Source organism: Corythoichthys intestinalis, chromosome 20 (genome assembly GCF_030265065.1).
Source record: "Corythoichthys intestinalis isolate RoL2023-P3 chromosome 20, ASM3026506v1, whole genome shotgun sequence".
NCBI classification, from domain to species: Eukaryota; Metazoa; Chordata; class Actinopteri; order Syngnathiformes; family Syngnathidae; genus Corythoichthys; species Corythoichthys intestinalis.
Window position 1 is genome coordinate 25,844,992 of NC_080414.1, and position 15,880 is coordinate 25,860,871.

Sequence of the window (15,880 nt, forward strand, 5' to 3'; positions counted from 1 at the left end):
ATAATTAGAATTCTTGTCGGAAAGGATTTTGCCCCATCCCTGTTTTAACAGAATTTACTGATTAACCCATTTTCCCACTTTCAATTGTACATGGTTTTCACATTTGAAGTAGCACACAAATATCATGACAGTCTCCCCCCACACAAGAATTTAGAAGCAAAGCACTCAAACATGATGCCTCTCGAGTGTAAATAATGCTGGTGTTCATCACCCCAACTCGTGTGTCAGTAATTCCAAAGAAATATTACAACCTGGCCAAAGATTAGTTGAGGAAATATACAGCCTACACGACACCTACAAAAAAGAATTTATGTCACATCTCCAACCATACTGTTGCCTTTCATTTATCATGCTCTCTGTGTAGTCCCAGCATGTGCTCTGATTTAAAACAGAGGTAGATCACCCGTGGAACAACCCTCCAGCCTTCAGTGGCTTTAAATCCCTTCGAGTGAGCTTCACACAGTGTATCCTGGCTGGTGATGAACTGTTCGCCTAAATTCCTGCCTTTCCTCCACTTGTTGAAGAGATAGGGAAAGACTGAAATGAAGCTGTCACAAATGACCTACAGCCAAGTATTGCTTGAAAGTAAGAGGTGCCTTGTATTTCATGAGTCTAGTTATTAGAGAAGTGGTAAGAAAAAGGAAGTGGAGTCTTGTACCGAAGACATTTTGAGTGGACGAGATATTTATAAGCATGGAGGAAAAAAAGACACGCATCCCTCTAATGTATTACACTCATTGTATATTACTATTCAAAGGTGTAATGCATGGCCACCACTAGCTTTTTTTTTCTTTTTTTAACACATTAGCTTTGTGGAAATACTGAACCGAACTGAATTTTTTGTTGTTAATGTGGTGCAGTTTTAAGCCCTATTCAGACATACAAGTCTGGTAATGTTCCTGTAATTACATGGGGCGCGCTCATGTCTGAAAGAGTTCCCTGGGTCAGTTAAGTCGAACTTTAGTCGTAAACGTACCGCGTCGCAACCTAGTCAAATGTCAGAAATTGTCCCAGGTAGCAGTATGTCTGAACTAGCGGTATAGCCCAGTGTTGCTTGTTTTTTTTGTAAGGGTGTAACGGTACATGTAATAGTATTGAACCGTTTCGGTACGTGGTGCTCGGTTCGGAACGGACGCGTACCGAACGAGTTTCTGACATAATATAACCTTTACTTTTCGAGGCTGTGAGTCGATCGGGTTACAGTTTCTTTGTGTAGATTATATTTACTTCGTCTTCTCTACTATAGACCCTACCCACCGACGTCACAAAATCACGTGATCGCTGTATTGTTCCGCTTCATTGTCCGTCATTTTGTGTCTGTATTATCAATGGTCTCAATTGATCGAGCAATTTATAATGCATTTCATGGAAGACCCGGTGCTTTCAGATGCTGTAAACTCACTGGATGCGTTGCATAAAAGGCGTTATGCGAAAAAGCTTCAGTTTATCCATTCGCCAGATTCATATTTGATGCCTAAATCGATGTTTTTCGACCCGCTGTCTTCGCCGTCTTTGCCTGACCCTGATATTTACAACTATCTTGTCCACACAAAATCAGCCTATTCTCACGAAAGTTTGAAAAACTTTAAGAGCTTGGAGACTTATAAATGCTACGTTGCTGGTTGGGTGAAATAGGTCCTCGTACACGAAAATTCGGCAGGAATCTTGTGCTCGGGAAGGTGAGTTAAGAAATTTTCAATTCAAAATCTTTTGTTCTTGCTAACATCCACTGTCAAGTCTAATGTATTTCATGTCATTTGTCAATGGAGCTAGAGCTTTTAATGTTTATATGGTTTAGCACTCTCACTACATACATACGTGTATGTTGTCGGCGATTAGCCTAGCAATGATCTTAATTGTGGTTGTCAGCCCAAAACCCTCTAAATATATATTAAATGCATCTTACCAGATATAAAATGACTACTACATAATCTGTGGTAATCGTTTGGAGCCCAGTTTTCTCGTTGAATTGCAGCAGCCCATCTCGCTGTCCTCTCCGGGTCTCTCGGAATCCGGTAGAACTTCAAGTCTCTCCGTCTATCTTCTCTGTTATTGCAACCGACCGCCACAAACGCCTTCACCATTTTGATTATAAATGTTAACGAGCAGAAAAACACGCCGTAAATAGGAGGAATGTACGTAGCCGTAACTGGTAAACACGATGTGTTGACGGACAATTGGGCGGCACCAGTCAGGAGGGCGGAGTTGTGACGTCACGTGGGTAGGGTCTATAATGAGGACCAACACGGTAGGACAGTATAACCTAGAAATGTCAACGGCGCAACAACATGGCCGCCACGAGAACGCAGTGAAACGCGGGCGTTAGAGTCAATCAGCCAATGCACACCAGTCGCAGTGCGGCCGCGTGTTGGATGCGTCCCAGAAGCGGCTCAACGTGACGCACGCAAAAAGAACGGCAGAGTTTATGATTTGACGCGAGACGCGGCCCTCCTGCGTCAATACTACTACCGTTAGCTAGGATCGGGCCGGAAGTCACTCGTGTAAAAATACGATGGACCCGGTCGATTTTCAAACTAATATGCAATCGGAACCTACTTTTTGAGTCCATCAGATCTCTTGAGTGGTAGATCGGGGCACAGTTGACTTGTCTTTGTTGATTTACTGCTGTCTTCTCTGCTATAATAATAACCAACACGGCCCCGTGTTCAATACAAAACCCTCCTACCACAACAAAACAAGTGGGAACTAATATTCACATAGGATTTAAAGTTATACAACATAAAATATACAATATAAATGAATACTACATCACATTTGTAAAATATAAACACATAATAAACAATAGCCCATTTAAATAAAATAAACTGAAATGAGCTAAAACACCTGTAATTAAATAATAAGAATAATACATTGATCCTGCTTACACAATTAAATTTATTAATTTCTGTGTGGCGCTTTAACTTGAGGAAATCCACCAATAAAGCTTTTGAAAACCGTTCATAAAAAAAAAAAAAAAAAAAAAAAAATGTATCATTGAGGCATTTCATTTGTAAAATACATGTTAAAATCTTTGTCATTGGGATTGCTTTTCTCTTTAGCACAGGACTTCTTTTTTCTTCTTTCAGAAAGAAAGCTGACCAATACGCGGGGTCTGAAAGGCAAATTGTTGTTGGATTATCTTTAAATACCTGCTACTTTTTGAGCAGAATTCTAGCTTTGTATAGGCTAATGTTCCTATTGTTGAAAGCACAAAAGTGTGTAATAAACAACTAGCATATTTATATTTTGCATTTTGTTTTCTTACTGTACCGAAAACTAACCAAACCGTGACCTCAAAACCGAGGTACGTACCGAACCGAGATTTTTGTGTACCGTTACACCCCTAGTTTTTTGTAACATGAACGCAATACAACCGAAACACAGATGAAACATTTTCCTTAAAGATGCAGCTGTAATGTGGTACAGTGATACCACGCTACTTCGTGGCTCAACTTTCACGCTCTCAGTGCATTGCGGATATTTATTTCATCTTGTTATCAAAATAAAAGGGTTTTAAAAACATTTATGTTCTCTTTATTTAACTATGTATTATGTACACTAGGGTGACCAAACATCCTCGTTTGCCCGGACATGTCCACTTTTTACATCCTGTTCGGGTCACCCGGTGGAGTTTTAAAAATGTGAATGAAAATGTCCGGTTTTCATTGTTTTTCACGGGACTAATTAGCATGTGTTGAAATTGACTGGCGCTTTGCACAGAATACTATGGTATTGCGCTGCCTGTGATGTGTTCCCAGAGAGCCTGCGAGTGGTTGGTTCTGCTGTGCTCAGCAGTGTTGTTAATAACGGCGTTAGAATATAACGGTGTTACTAACGGCGTTATTTTCTTCAGTAGTGAGTAATCTAATTAATTACTTTTCTCATCTTGGCAACGCAGTTACCGTTACTGAAGCGGGAAAGGAGTGCGTTACTATGTTGGTTGACTGACGCGAGAAAAGTCTGAGAAAGATGGACTCACGGAGATGAGAGAGCAGAGCAGGAGTGGGGAGGAGGCAAGGGAGGGTGACGCCTTTGCAAACGCGATGCTACTATGCTAAGTGGCTCCAATAATACCTGACTGTAGCCGATAGTTTACAAACTACGCCCACATGATGCTTCGGTAGATATCACATATATACAGAACTAGATGCAAATGACAGACACGGCTGCATTAGCAACATGTATAATAAAGAACTAGATGCAATTGTGAACAGCCGCCATGTTAAAGCAGAAGACCTCTCAGGAAGGCTATGTTGTAGAGAACCTTCCCAGCGAACCTAAGTAACTTTTTATCTAAAATGCTCCTAAATCGGCAAAATCTTGACTTAAATGAACTTTAAATGATTAAATAGTTTTAAAACTTACACAGGTCAAAAGTAGACAGAAGGGAACTAATGCAATAACGGGAGCAATTTTAACAACCTTAACTGTTGATCCACAACATTAAATGACTTCCACACATAGCAAAGGTTATTATCTAGTTATCGCAATATCCGCAATACCCCTGTGTGTAGTTAAATTTCAGGTAAAGAATTGGGCTAGGGCCAATTGTCCCAAAAAACCCTTTAAACTTCACATTGTGTGATCTTTTTTTTTTGTTTGTTTTGTTTTGTTTCTTTGAGAAAAAAAACATGAAAATTATCACCAGTTACTTTGCCAAGTAACTAATTACTCACATTCAGGTAACCGAGTTACTAACGCAATTACTTTTTGGGAGAAGTAATTTGTAACTGTAATTAATTATTTTTTTAAAGTAATATTAACAACACTGGTGCTCAGTAACAGAGAACAGAGACATTGAAGCAGTGTTGGTGTAGTGCTGAAACACACACACAAACAAACAAACAAGAAAAAAACTAAAGACTAAAGTGACGTTTTTTTGTTTGTTAAATTAGTATTTTTGTAAGGCTCTGGTTTGATTTACATGATTTCACTGAAAAGAAAAAAAAATGTTAAAGCTGGATTTTCTACAGAAGAGATTGTATTTAGAACATTATTTCAGATTATTCATTTATTTGTAGAGTAAGAATTGAAAAGAGGTATCATTTTGTTCAAGGACGATTCACTAATACGGAAGAGGCATTATTTTTTTAATTATTCTATTCCAGTGTTTTTTTACATTAATGTTTTTTTCAATAAATCAATTTATATAGCCCTTCACAAAACACCAATGGTCCTCAACAAAGACAAACATGGCTCAAGATAAATAAAAGGCAGGAAAGTATCATACATTGACATTAAGAAAAAAGGAATGAAACAAAAACAGCGCATCACGATAAAAGTCAGACAGCAACTAAAACAATAAAACAGATATTAAATACCCTTAAGAAATAAAACCAGGCTACCCTAATCTGGGGAAAAGGCGAGCCTAAAAAGGTGTGTTTTTAACTTGGACTTAAAAAGAGCTAGATCTGTATTGGTGCAGTTTTTAGAGGGAAGGCTATTCCAAAACCTGGGGACAGCAACTGCGAAAGATCAGTCTCCACACTGTTCAAGAAGCTGGCCCGTAGAACGAAGAGTCCTGCAAGAGTTACTGAGGGTTAAAATTTTCGATAAATAAGGAGCCATTAATGGAATTAAAAACAAACAGTAAAAGTTTGAAATCAATTCTAAAATTATTATTTTAAGAATAATATAAGCCTGTTGAGTAACCTATTATTTTGTTATAAAACTGGATTTTCTATCCAGATGGTGAAAGCACACTTTAAATATATCAAAGTGATAAGGCATCTTTGTGTGAGTACTTTTGAACTTTAGCTTGAGTCTGATTTTGAGTTTAACTTAATTTTTTTCTTACTTGTACTTTTACGTAGGTATTTTTTTGCGCGTCTATCTGTACTTTTACCCAAGTAAAAAAAAAAAAAAAAAAAAAGTGAGTACTTTATCCACCACAGCTTAATACACACAAACATATACACCCACCCTGAATCCATTGTTTTATTGACTTTTAACAAACTAATTTTTCAGTGTGGTCTCTTATAAATAAATGAGTCAGATCAGTACAGTAATTGAATTTTATTTCTTCAGCGTAATAAAAAAAAAAAAAAAAAAAAAAGATAAAAAACTGATACCAAGGTAACCAGAACTAGATCCTTTGGGAATGTATCAATATTTTTCAGTTCCTTGCAGTCACAGCGTTATATACTGTAAATTACAGTATAAAAGCCCTGAGAAACAGATGGCCTTCCATTCCTAAAAACTAGTACAGTGTAGTTTTAGTGGATGAATTGCTTCTGCTGCATTGCGACCTTTGGAAATGCCTCTTAAACTGTGGGAATTGTTTCATTACCAGTTGTCTAAAGTAAGTCTGGAACTTTTTCCCAACAAATGTATAAAATATTGGACTGATGCAAAAGTAGATGTAAGTAAAGTTACGTGTTACGTGAAGGGCAAAGCTCCTTTTCTGTGCTTGCTCACAATTTGAGGATTCATCATGTATCAGAAGCACAATGTTGAAAGGGGTCCAACAGACAAAGAACAGCAACACGATGATGAATACAAGCCTCACTGTCTTGAATTTAGTAACAAGTTTAGATGATATGACAGTGATGGCAATCCTAATGTAGGAGTAAACAATAACTGCCAGGGGGAAAAGAAAGAAAAGTAAAAGTTGGAGGTAAAACCCAGATATTCTTACCTGAGACACATCTATATAAGGAAGGTCTCCTGGATATTCTTGACAGTACGTGTTATTATTAATGTAATTAAAAAAAGTAGTGTGGAGAATCATAGGCTTAATGCATGCCAAACTGCTAATCAACCACACTACAAGGCAGGAGACAATTGCATAGCTTTGGTTTCTCATTCGAGATGTACTTAAGGAGTAAACAACAGCAACGTGGCGATCAAAGGTTAAAAGAGTAAGAAACAGGGCAGAACTGTAGAAACCCAGATAGTAGACACTGCCTACTATCTTGCACATAACCTTGCCAAAGATCCAGTTGGAGAGCTGCATGTAAACTCCCAGAAATGGAAGGCTGCTCATGAAGATTAGCGAGGACATCACCAAATTTACCAGCAAAATGTTCGTAACGGTGGTCACCCTCTCGAACCTGGAATATAAAGACAAGAGAGGGGGGACAAATGGTCATAGTGGATATATGAATGTCAGTACAGGTAGTCCCCAGGTTGCGAATGAATTCCGTTCCTACGCTGGAGACGTAACCAGAATTTCCGTGGAGGTCGGAATTAACCCTTAAAGTACCCCTATGTACCCCCTAAATCTCAAAATAACGATCCAAAAACGTGTACTATACACAGAGGTGGGTAGTAATGCGTTACATGTACTCCATTACATTTACTTGAGTAACTTTTTGATGAAAATGTACTTCTAAGAGTAGTTTTACTAAGCAATACTTTTAACTTTTACTTGAGTAAATTTGTTTAGAAAAACATTTGTTACTCCGCTACTATGGACTACACAAGCCGTTACATTTTTCCTCTTTATTCTTCATATTAGATTTTTTTCCCCCCTTTTTTTTGGCCAGCGATGCCAAAAGTAGCACTACCAACTTCACCAATGAGACGTAGCAACAATCACATGACTCCATTATACCAGTCAGACATGCCATTCTATGATTACGGCAGCCTGTTCAAGCATGTGGCGTCTTTAAAGCACCATAAAAAAGGAAGTATTTGACATTGAGCGCTGCCCTCAACATGACTCGAAAGCGCAAACTTAAACCTCTCTCCCTGTTTTATTTGGCACCAAATGACCACGGAAAACCGGAGATATGATCCTTATTTCATAATAACAAATACTAAGGAACTATTCACTATATAAACTAGGACATGTTTTCTCCACCAGAGGGCACTCATACTTTTTGGACGAATAATGCATCATTTCTGTCATTTTTTTTCTTTTCTCTCACCAGAATTTCATGATTTTTTTTTTTAAATGTATTTGGCTTAATGTGGTTATGTAACGTGTTATTGTACAGTGTCATTGTAACAATGGTTCATATGGATAACTAAAAAAAATTGTAAGCAGTTACTCACAATGTTCCTTATTACTTGAGTATTTTCTTCACCAATTACTTTTTTACTTGTACTTGAGTACATTTTTTGGATGACTACTTTTACTTGAGTAATATTATTATGAAGTAAGACTACTCTTACTTGAGTACAATTTTTGGCTACTCTACCCACCACTGATTACAGGTCATTGTACTGTACTCGAAGAAATGGAGCCAAGTCCTAGCTAGACAACGAGCTCCGAAATGACAATGTCATACGTCCGTGTGGTTTGCCGACTTTATTCAGCTGCTCATGACAACACTTGCAGAATGAAACTAAGATAAAAATGAAATTAAATCAGTTTCATCTTCAATAACAGCAATTCAAATTTGTGTTTATAACTAGCTGCTGAAACAGCAATAACAATCCATACAAACGATTTACATGTTAGTGTATACACATCATCAAAAACAATCACATAAAGTCGCCCCAAGTATTTGACCACAATTGAAAATGCAGAACAAAAAGTACAAAAGATGTTGTATACAGATTTTGCCTCTGTGGATGCTTCACAAGCAACAAATGTGTGCGCAGGCTTGCAGCGTGGGAGCCAATGCGCTCTTCCTCGTGTATGCGCGTATGCCCTTCTTCGTGGGGGGAAATACTTTCTTCTGCGCTCTTACTTGCGTGTGGAGGTACCACATGCTCTATGCGTCCCGCGCCAAAATAAACTCATACATCACAAAACAAAAGCCAACATTATACAAAAAAAAAAAATCGACTGGAGACTTCCGCATTGTAAAGTCATAATCACGTAAGTCATTAAGGGACCCTGCCCTGCCCTGGGCTTGGTGGGCCGCTGGGGGTCCCGTGGCGTGCTGTGCTGGTTATGGGGCAGTTTGGTGGGGATCGTGTGCGGCTGGATATGATTGGGCGCGCTCGGGTGGGGGTCCCCGATGCCGGGATTGGCAGTGGGGAGGCGTAGGGTTGCTTGCCAACGGGCTTACACTCACAAGGAATTCACACGATTACTGGGTTCTAGATCACAGAGCTGATTTGTGTACACTCAACCCCTCACACTCACTTAGCTTATAGACTTCCCCACCCCCGTCCCCTTCTTTCCCTGGTCAACAGGCCCCCCACATGGTGTCAACCGGAAATACATCTAGCTGACGATAACGCCAATATATTAATAGTTGGTGTAGGCGTTCAATGTATTTCTTGTTGTTGTTTGTGTTTCTTTTCCTTCTTTTCTTGCATGTCTTTTCTTCTGTTCCCCCATAACCCCTTCCTGTTCGCTGCTTTGTCATAATAAACGAGGTATTTTGAATGATCACAATGGGAGTATGCCATACTCTCTTAAAACTGTTCAGACCAACCGGACACTTAGACATTCATTCTCTGTGTCAAACAGCTGAACAAGACAGGTTAAAAAAAAAGAAAAAAAGAAATCACTTAAGTCAGGTACGCCGTAGCTCGTCGTAGGTACGACTGCCTGTACAGGGCGTAAACAGAAAAATGTGTGAGCAGAACCATCTTTGAAAGATCTGATTCAGATATAAGATAAGATTCAGATATAAATAGCAACAACTCTGAATTGTTGAACTCCTTTTCCCCCAGAACAATGGTTGACTTCATTTTGGCTCAATTACTTGAAGACACTATTAATCAACAATCAATTCCACACAATTGAACACATTCTTAACGATCAATTAATCGATTATTATGCCTACCCCGAGTGTTAACGATGCATGTTACCGCTGCAATCATCCATTTTATGTGACATAAATGTCTTTCACTTTCCAGAGTCCTGCATTGTTGATAGGTCTTTCTACTCCTGAGGACGTAACCCAAATTTGTACATTGATGTTAGTATTGTATTTTCACTGTAGAAAATCTAAATCTTGAAAAATTATGAATCTGCTTTGTTTGTTGTTGTTTTTTTTTTTTTTTTTTTTTTTTTTTAAATTGCATTCATTGTCCTTCTGTATGATCCACCAATGAAAGGACACACTGTAGCTCATTATACAGGGTTTTGCTTTTCATGTGTCTTAAATAATAACAAGGACAAACTTCAACTTTGAGTAGTAATTGTGAATAATGTATATCGACCACCACCCGTTATGGCTAACAGACTGATCATTTGTGATATCTGAAACTAATAAGTATAAGAGTGTCATGATTAAAGGGTATTGCCCATTATCCCTACTTGACGTTTCACTTTTTCCCCCCTCATTTTTAGGGACCTATATCCGTGATCTTTCAGTTCAATAATTAGCCCATTTGTGGGAAAATTGTACCATCAGGGGCCATGATGCATGATACTATGAACCTTACGTGTAAACAACCAGGCAAACACCACTGCCTATGACTGCAAAAAATGAATAAGTAAAGGTTTAAAGTGCACGGGGCTTAGTGACATTCATATTCATAACTGAGGTGGATGCAGTACACGTCTCAACTTCTGACATGGTACGATAGGATTTCGTCTGATTGAGATGTGATATGATTTGAAAAGACTGCAGACAGCTTGCGTTTACTTTTGTTTTAATCTCAATTTATACAGCTGACATATTTTACAATGCTGAAGAAAGAACACTGCTGCTCACCAGTTTTCAAGAGGGGAATGTGTCATGGTACTGTTATTTCATGACCCCCCCCACCCAGACATGGGTGGAGTAGCCAAAAATTTTACTCAAGGAAAAGTAGTGTTACTTCAAAATAATATTACTCGGGTAAAAGTATTAGCTGTCATCAAAAAAAAAAAAACTAAAAAAAACCCTGTTTGAGGTCAATAGCTGCATAAAGACAACTGTCCACCCCATACAATCAGTAAGACAGAAACTTGTAACATGGCCAAGACCAAAGACCTGTCCAAAGACACCAGAGGCAAAATTGTACACCTCCACAAGACTGGAAAGGGAAGCAATTGCCAAGCAGCTTGGTGAAAAAAAGTCCACTGTTGGTGCAATCATTAGAAAATGGGAGAAGCTAAACATGACGATCAATCTCAATCGGAGTGGAGCCCCATGCAATATATAACCACGTAGGGTCTCAATGATCCTCAGAAAGGTGAGGAATCCGCCCAGATCCACACAGCAGGAGTTGGTCAATGACCTGAAAAGAGCTTTCCAAGGTTACTGTTGGCAATACACTAAGACATCATAGTTTGAAATCATGCATGGCACGGAAGGTTCCTCTGCTTACCCAGCACATGTTAAGATCAGTCTTAAGTTTGCCTATGACCGTTTGAATGATGCAGAAGAGTCATAGGAGCAAGTTTTGTGGTCAGATGAGAATAAAATTGAACTTTTTGGTCATAATTCCACTAACTGTGTTTGGAGGAAGAACAATGATGTGAGGTATCCCAAGAACACCATCCCTACTGTGTAGCATGGGGGTAGTAGCATCATGCTTTGGAGGTGTTTTTCTGTGCATGGGACAGAACAAGTGTACTGAATGAAAGAGGATGACTGGGGCCCTGCATTTTGAGACTTGGGGGAACAACCTCTTTCCCTCAGTCAGAGCATTGAAGATGGGTCGTGCCTGGGTCTTCCAACATGACAATGACCCAAAGCACAGCCAGGAACACCAAGGAGCGCCTTAATAGAAGCCTATCAAGGTTCTAGCATGGCCTAGCCAGTCTCCAGACCTAAACCTAATAGAAAACCTTTGGAGGGACCTCAAATTAGGTGATAGCCCAGAAACCTGACTGATATAGAGAAGATCTGTGTGGAGGAGTGGGCCAAGATCCCTCCTGCAGTGTGTGCAAACCTGGTGAAAAACTAGAGGAAACGATTGACTTCTGTAATTGCAAACAAAGTCTACTGTACCAAATATTAACATTCATTTTCTCAGGTGTTCAGATACTTATTTGCAGCTGTATCACACAAATAAACCGTTAAAAAAAAAAATCATACATTGTGATTTCTGGATTTTTCTTTTTATATTATCTCTCTCACAGTGGACAAGCATTTACGATGAAATTTTCAGACCCCTCTATGATTTCTAAGTGAGAAAACTTATTTTCTTCACTGTATCTCCGGTTTTCCGTGGTCAGTCTGTGCCAAATAAATACTGGGAGATTGATTAAAATCTGCGCTTTCGAGTCATGTTGACGGTGGGGCTCTATGTCAAATACTTAATTTTTTACGGTGCTTTAAAGACGCCACTTCATTGAACAGGCCGGTGCGATCATAGAACAGCAAGCCTGAGTCTGATTGGTATAATGGAGTCATGTGATTATTGTTGCGACATCTAATTGGTAGAGCTACTCTCGGCATCGCTGGCAAATTAAAAAAAAAAAAAAAGTAAAATCTAACATGTAAAATAAAGAGAAAAGATGTAATGGCTAGTGTAGCCCAAAGTAGTGGAGTAAGAGTAGCGTTTTTTCTTCACAAATCTAGTAAAGTAAGTAAGTAAGTAAGTAAGTATGACTATGGAGAAAATCCTCTTAGAAGTACATTTTCCTCAAAAAGTTACTCAAATAAATGTTATGTTAAATAAAAGTTACCCACCTCTACCCTCCCCCTCAGAAAAAATAATAATAATGCTAATAATACGGTAAAACCAAACAGCAGACTTGTGGCAGTGAAGAGCTACATTCAATTTTTTTGACATAACTTGTTTAATTTTCTGTTTTATACCCCTAGAAAAAACTCGCTGCCATTGGAGTTTTTTATTTTAATCTGATTGTCTCTTGACGAAAGAAGAGGACTCTTCTGTATTTGGCGTTTACCATAGACGAGTCTTTGTCTAACCACTGAGTGTTTATAAGTTCAAGTGGTATGAATATTGAGTTTCTACCTACACATTAGAGCTCTGAGTCCTTTAGCTCCATTGTGGATTTTTCATTAGGGCTTTTGTGTGGCACTTCCTGAACATCAATGGGTTTTATACCCTGTACTGTATAATGAGCACAAAGTAAATCCACGCGTTTCCAAGTCGTTTCTACACAAGTTGTATTTGAGGGAGTGAATAATGTGATGGAGAGGAACTTCAGGTGTCTTCGTAAGGTTAAAAGTGTAGCCATTGAGTAGGTAACAGTAGCACTGATTCTTGATTTGATCGTAAGTATCTCATTCCTTTCGGTGACAAATTACGTAATTATTGAATTGTACTAAAAACACTATAGAATTTTCAACCCAAGCAACAAACAGTAAATTAAAAAAATCTATACATTATTATCCTTGTCAACTGATGCAAAGATATTTTTATTTTGAAGATGGTAAATCCTCACTTGGTATTCACAAGTTAGTGTAATCCAACTACAACAATGGTTGAAACTGTGGTTGTAGTGGTTGTCACATTCACACAACATTCAAAAATTGACTTTAAAAATTACAGTGGTACCTCTACATACGAAGTTAATTCGTTCCAGGACCTTGTTTGTAAGTCAAAATGGTCGTATGTCGAGCAGGATTTTCCCAAAGGAATACATTATAATTCCATTAATTCGTTCCACAGCCCAAAAACCTACACTAAATCCTTAATAAATACTGCTGGTACTCTCACAAATGGCAATTACACATAGCTAAACAAATACATTATAAATAAAAATCTGAATAATATAATATTATTAATAATAATAATTCCTGTAATAATGTAACAAATCGGGTTCTAATGTGGCGGACAAGGGCATAGGTTTGCATAGGGACGGTAGGGACATAACCAACTTTTCAGCATGCTCAAATTGTCTCCACCAACTTTTAAGCAACCTTATTTGCATTATATAATGACTTCAGTTATATAGGTCTTTTAGATTGTCTTCCCATACACTGTAAGGATAGAATTGACATGACCATTATTAAGTAAATTACAGTACTTTCATTATGTTCAGACTTACATTGCCCCCGTTTCACTTGCTGCATGTGCCAGTCCATTTTTTCCCTTGAACGCACGTTTGATTGGCTGATGCCTTAACCACCTTCACAAAAACACAGATGCATTCTCAGCCCAACAGAAATACCTCCTCTGCCCCCTTTGAAGAGGAGGGATATTAGAATTCTTCTTTTTGCCAACACCAGCCACTGTAAGTAGTGCAAAAAGACGTCAATGTTGTGGACGTGGGTAACACACCTCTAATTTTGCTACTGAAAGTGCAACCTGCATTAGAGTTAGCATAACATTAATCTATTAATTTCTCGAACTCGAGGAGGAAGCTGCGTTGAGAGAAATATTCTCAGGTATGTTTTCTACTATTAATGTTAATTAAACTACGAATGTAGTGAACTAAGGATTACCACCTTATAAATAGTTAATTGATGATGAACAATTTTGTATTTCTTTTGTATGTTTATATAATTTGTGTTCAAATTTGCAATTTAAATTTACTAATAGAATCCAGGCATTTATTCTGGAAGGTTTCAAAATGTTTCCTTAGTAGTTTTTGAAAACAAAGGTTTGAATCGAACGGTGTATCACCTGAACCAATACACATGAAAACTAGTATAAGTCAATACAGATTTATTTTGCATTGATCATTTAGCCTATCAATTTATTAGGTTCATAATATCGAGAAATGTAGCCCTGAGCACGTTAAACCCAGTCTGTTTGGTCTTATAAATTTCCCTACCCCAGTAAAAAGTGTACATGCAGTGTACATGCTGTTATATCGTCCCTACCAATGTTTTGACCAAAGCTATGCCATTGGTGGCGGATGTTTTTTGCTGTACCTGAACGCACGGCTGACGAGACAGAGAGAGGGCGCAGTGAGCTTGAGTTTACTTTCGTTTTCAATGTTTTCTTGAGAACACTGTCAACTGCGGTAGGCGTTTTGTGTTGGATAAGTTGCTGGCGATTTCTTCTGAGATGTAACCACAATAATAATTGTCACCTTAACTTATAAAGACTGGCAAACGGTGGTCGGAGGAGGACCGTGGAGATGTATTGTTGAGCCAGTATTTCGAGCATGTCTTCGGATGTAGAAACAAATGGCGAGTCAAATTTTACGTCGGATGTCGAAAAGATTGTGTGTCAATGCGATCGTATGTCGAGGTACCATTGTAAAAGGTGCTAAAATAGTCACGAAGCAGTTACATACTATATTTAGCGTAGTTATAAAAACTGAAAAGCAATTACATTAACTAATCCATAATAATCAATTACAAAAGAATAATCATACATTACTGGGTGATCCATAGGTTTCTCCACTTTTCATGACATGATAGGAATAATATATCAAAAAATGCCATCTCAAACCCGCCCACCACCACCGCACATAATTTTTTTGCATGTAATACATACATCGCAAACTTATTATTCATTTTAGTCAGTCACAGGTGCCGTTTATTATTTTTCTCATGCTCTATTTTTTGTATTTTTTTCCTAAACTGCCCATGTTTTCTAAGGCTCTACTCACCGATAGATGATGGTCAGGACAAGTGCATTGCCAAAGAGACTGAGGAGGAACATGAAGTAGTAAAGAATGGACAGCTGAGCTCCCACATAGTTGTCAACATCTCGATTACACGGCGAGACAAGTGTTGCCGGATAATCACTGCAATCATCGTAGTCATAATCATACGTTGTTGTTGCCATCTTCACCTTGAAAATAAAATGTCATATAAAAACAAATATTTGCTCATGTGTAAGTACGTGTAAATGAGCTGCTATCATCTGAATGGGAAAACTGTAATAAGAGGGACTAAATGCATCAGTAGTACCAAACACCACTCCAAACTAAGTGACCTTTAGCAGCCCTCTTGTGAAAAAGACAAATTTGTTTGAATGAATATCATGCTAAGTAGAACTGACTTACCGTCTGGCCTCGTCCTTGTTGTCTGAATCTGAGGACTCATGCGAAGCACCAGTCTGACTCACAGTTAGTTCAAGTCAGCCTATGATAAATCAGCCAGCAAAAGGAAGGAAGTATCTGAGAATAATGCAGTTTTTTGGTTATGCATGACTCGTTTGTTTTTGGAAC

General features: G+C 38.3%; 1 protein-coding gene across 1 annotated transcript; it reads right to left on the reverse strand.

The window, feature by feature from the left end:
- Positions 1-6,199: 6,199 nt before the first annotated feature.
- LOC130909042 (C-C chemokine receptor type 1-like) lies at positions 6,200-15,495 on the reverse strand. Its single transcript, XM_057825097.1, has 2 exons — positions 15,317-15,495; positions 6,200-7,052 (listed from the first exon to the last, which is right to left on the reverse strand). The coding sequence occupies exons 1-2, from the start codon at positions 15,493-15,495 to the stop codon at positions 6,200-6,202; spliced, it is 1,032 nt and encodes a 343-aa protein (XP_057681080.1).
- Positions 15,496-15,880: the final 385 nt, after the last annotated feature.

Coding starts and splice junctions, on each gene's coding strand:
- LOC130909042 (XM_057825097.1), bottom strand. CDS start 15,495: ATGGCAACAACAACGTATGATTATGACTACGATGATTGCAGTGATTAT. Junction 7,053..15,316: donor GTCCTGACCATCATCTATCG/GTGAGTAGAGCC, acceptor TTTATATTCCAG/GTTCGAGAGGGTGACCACCG.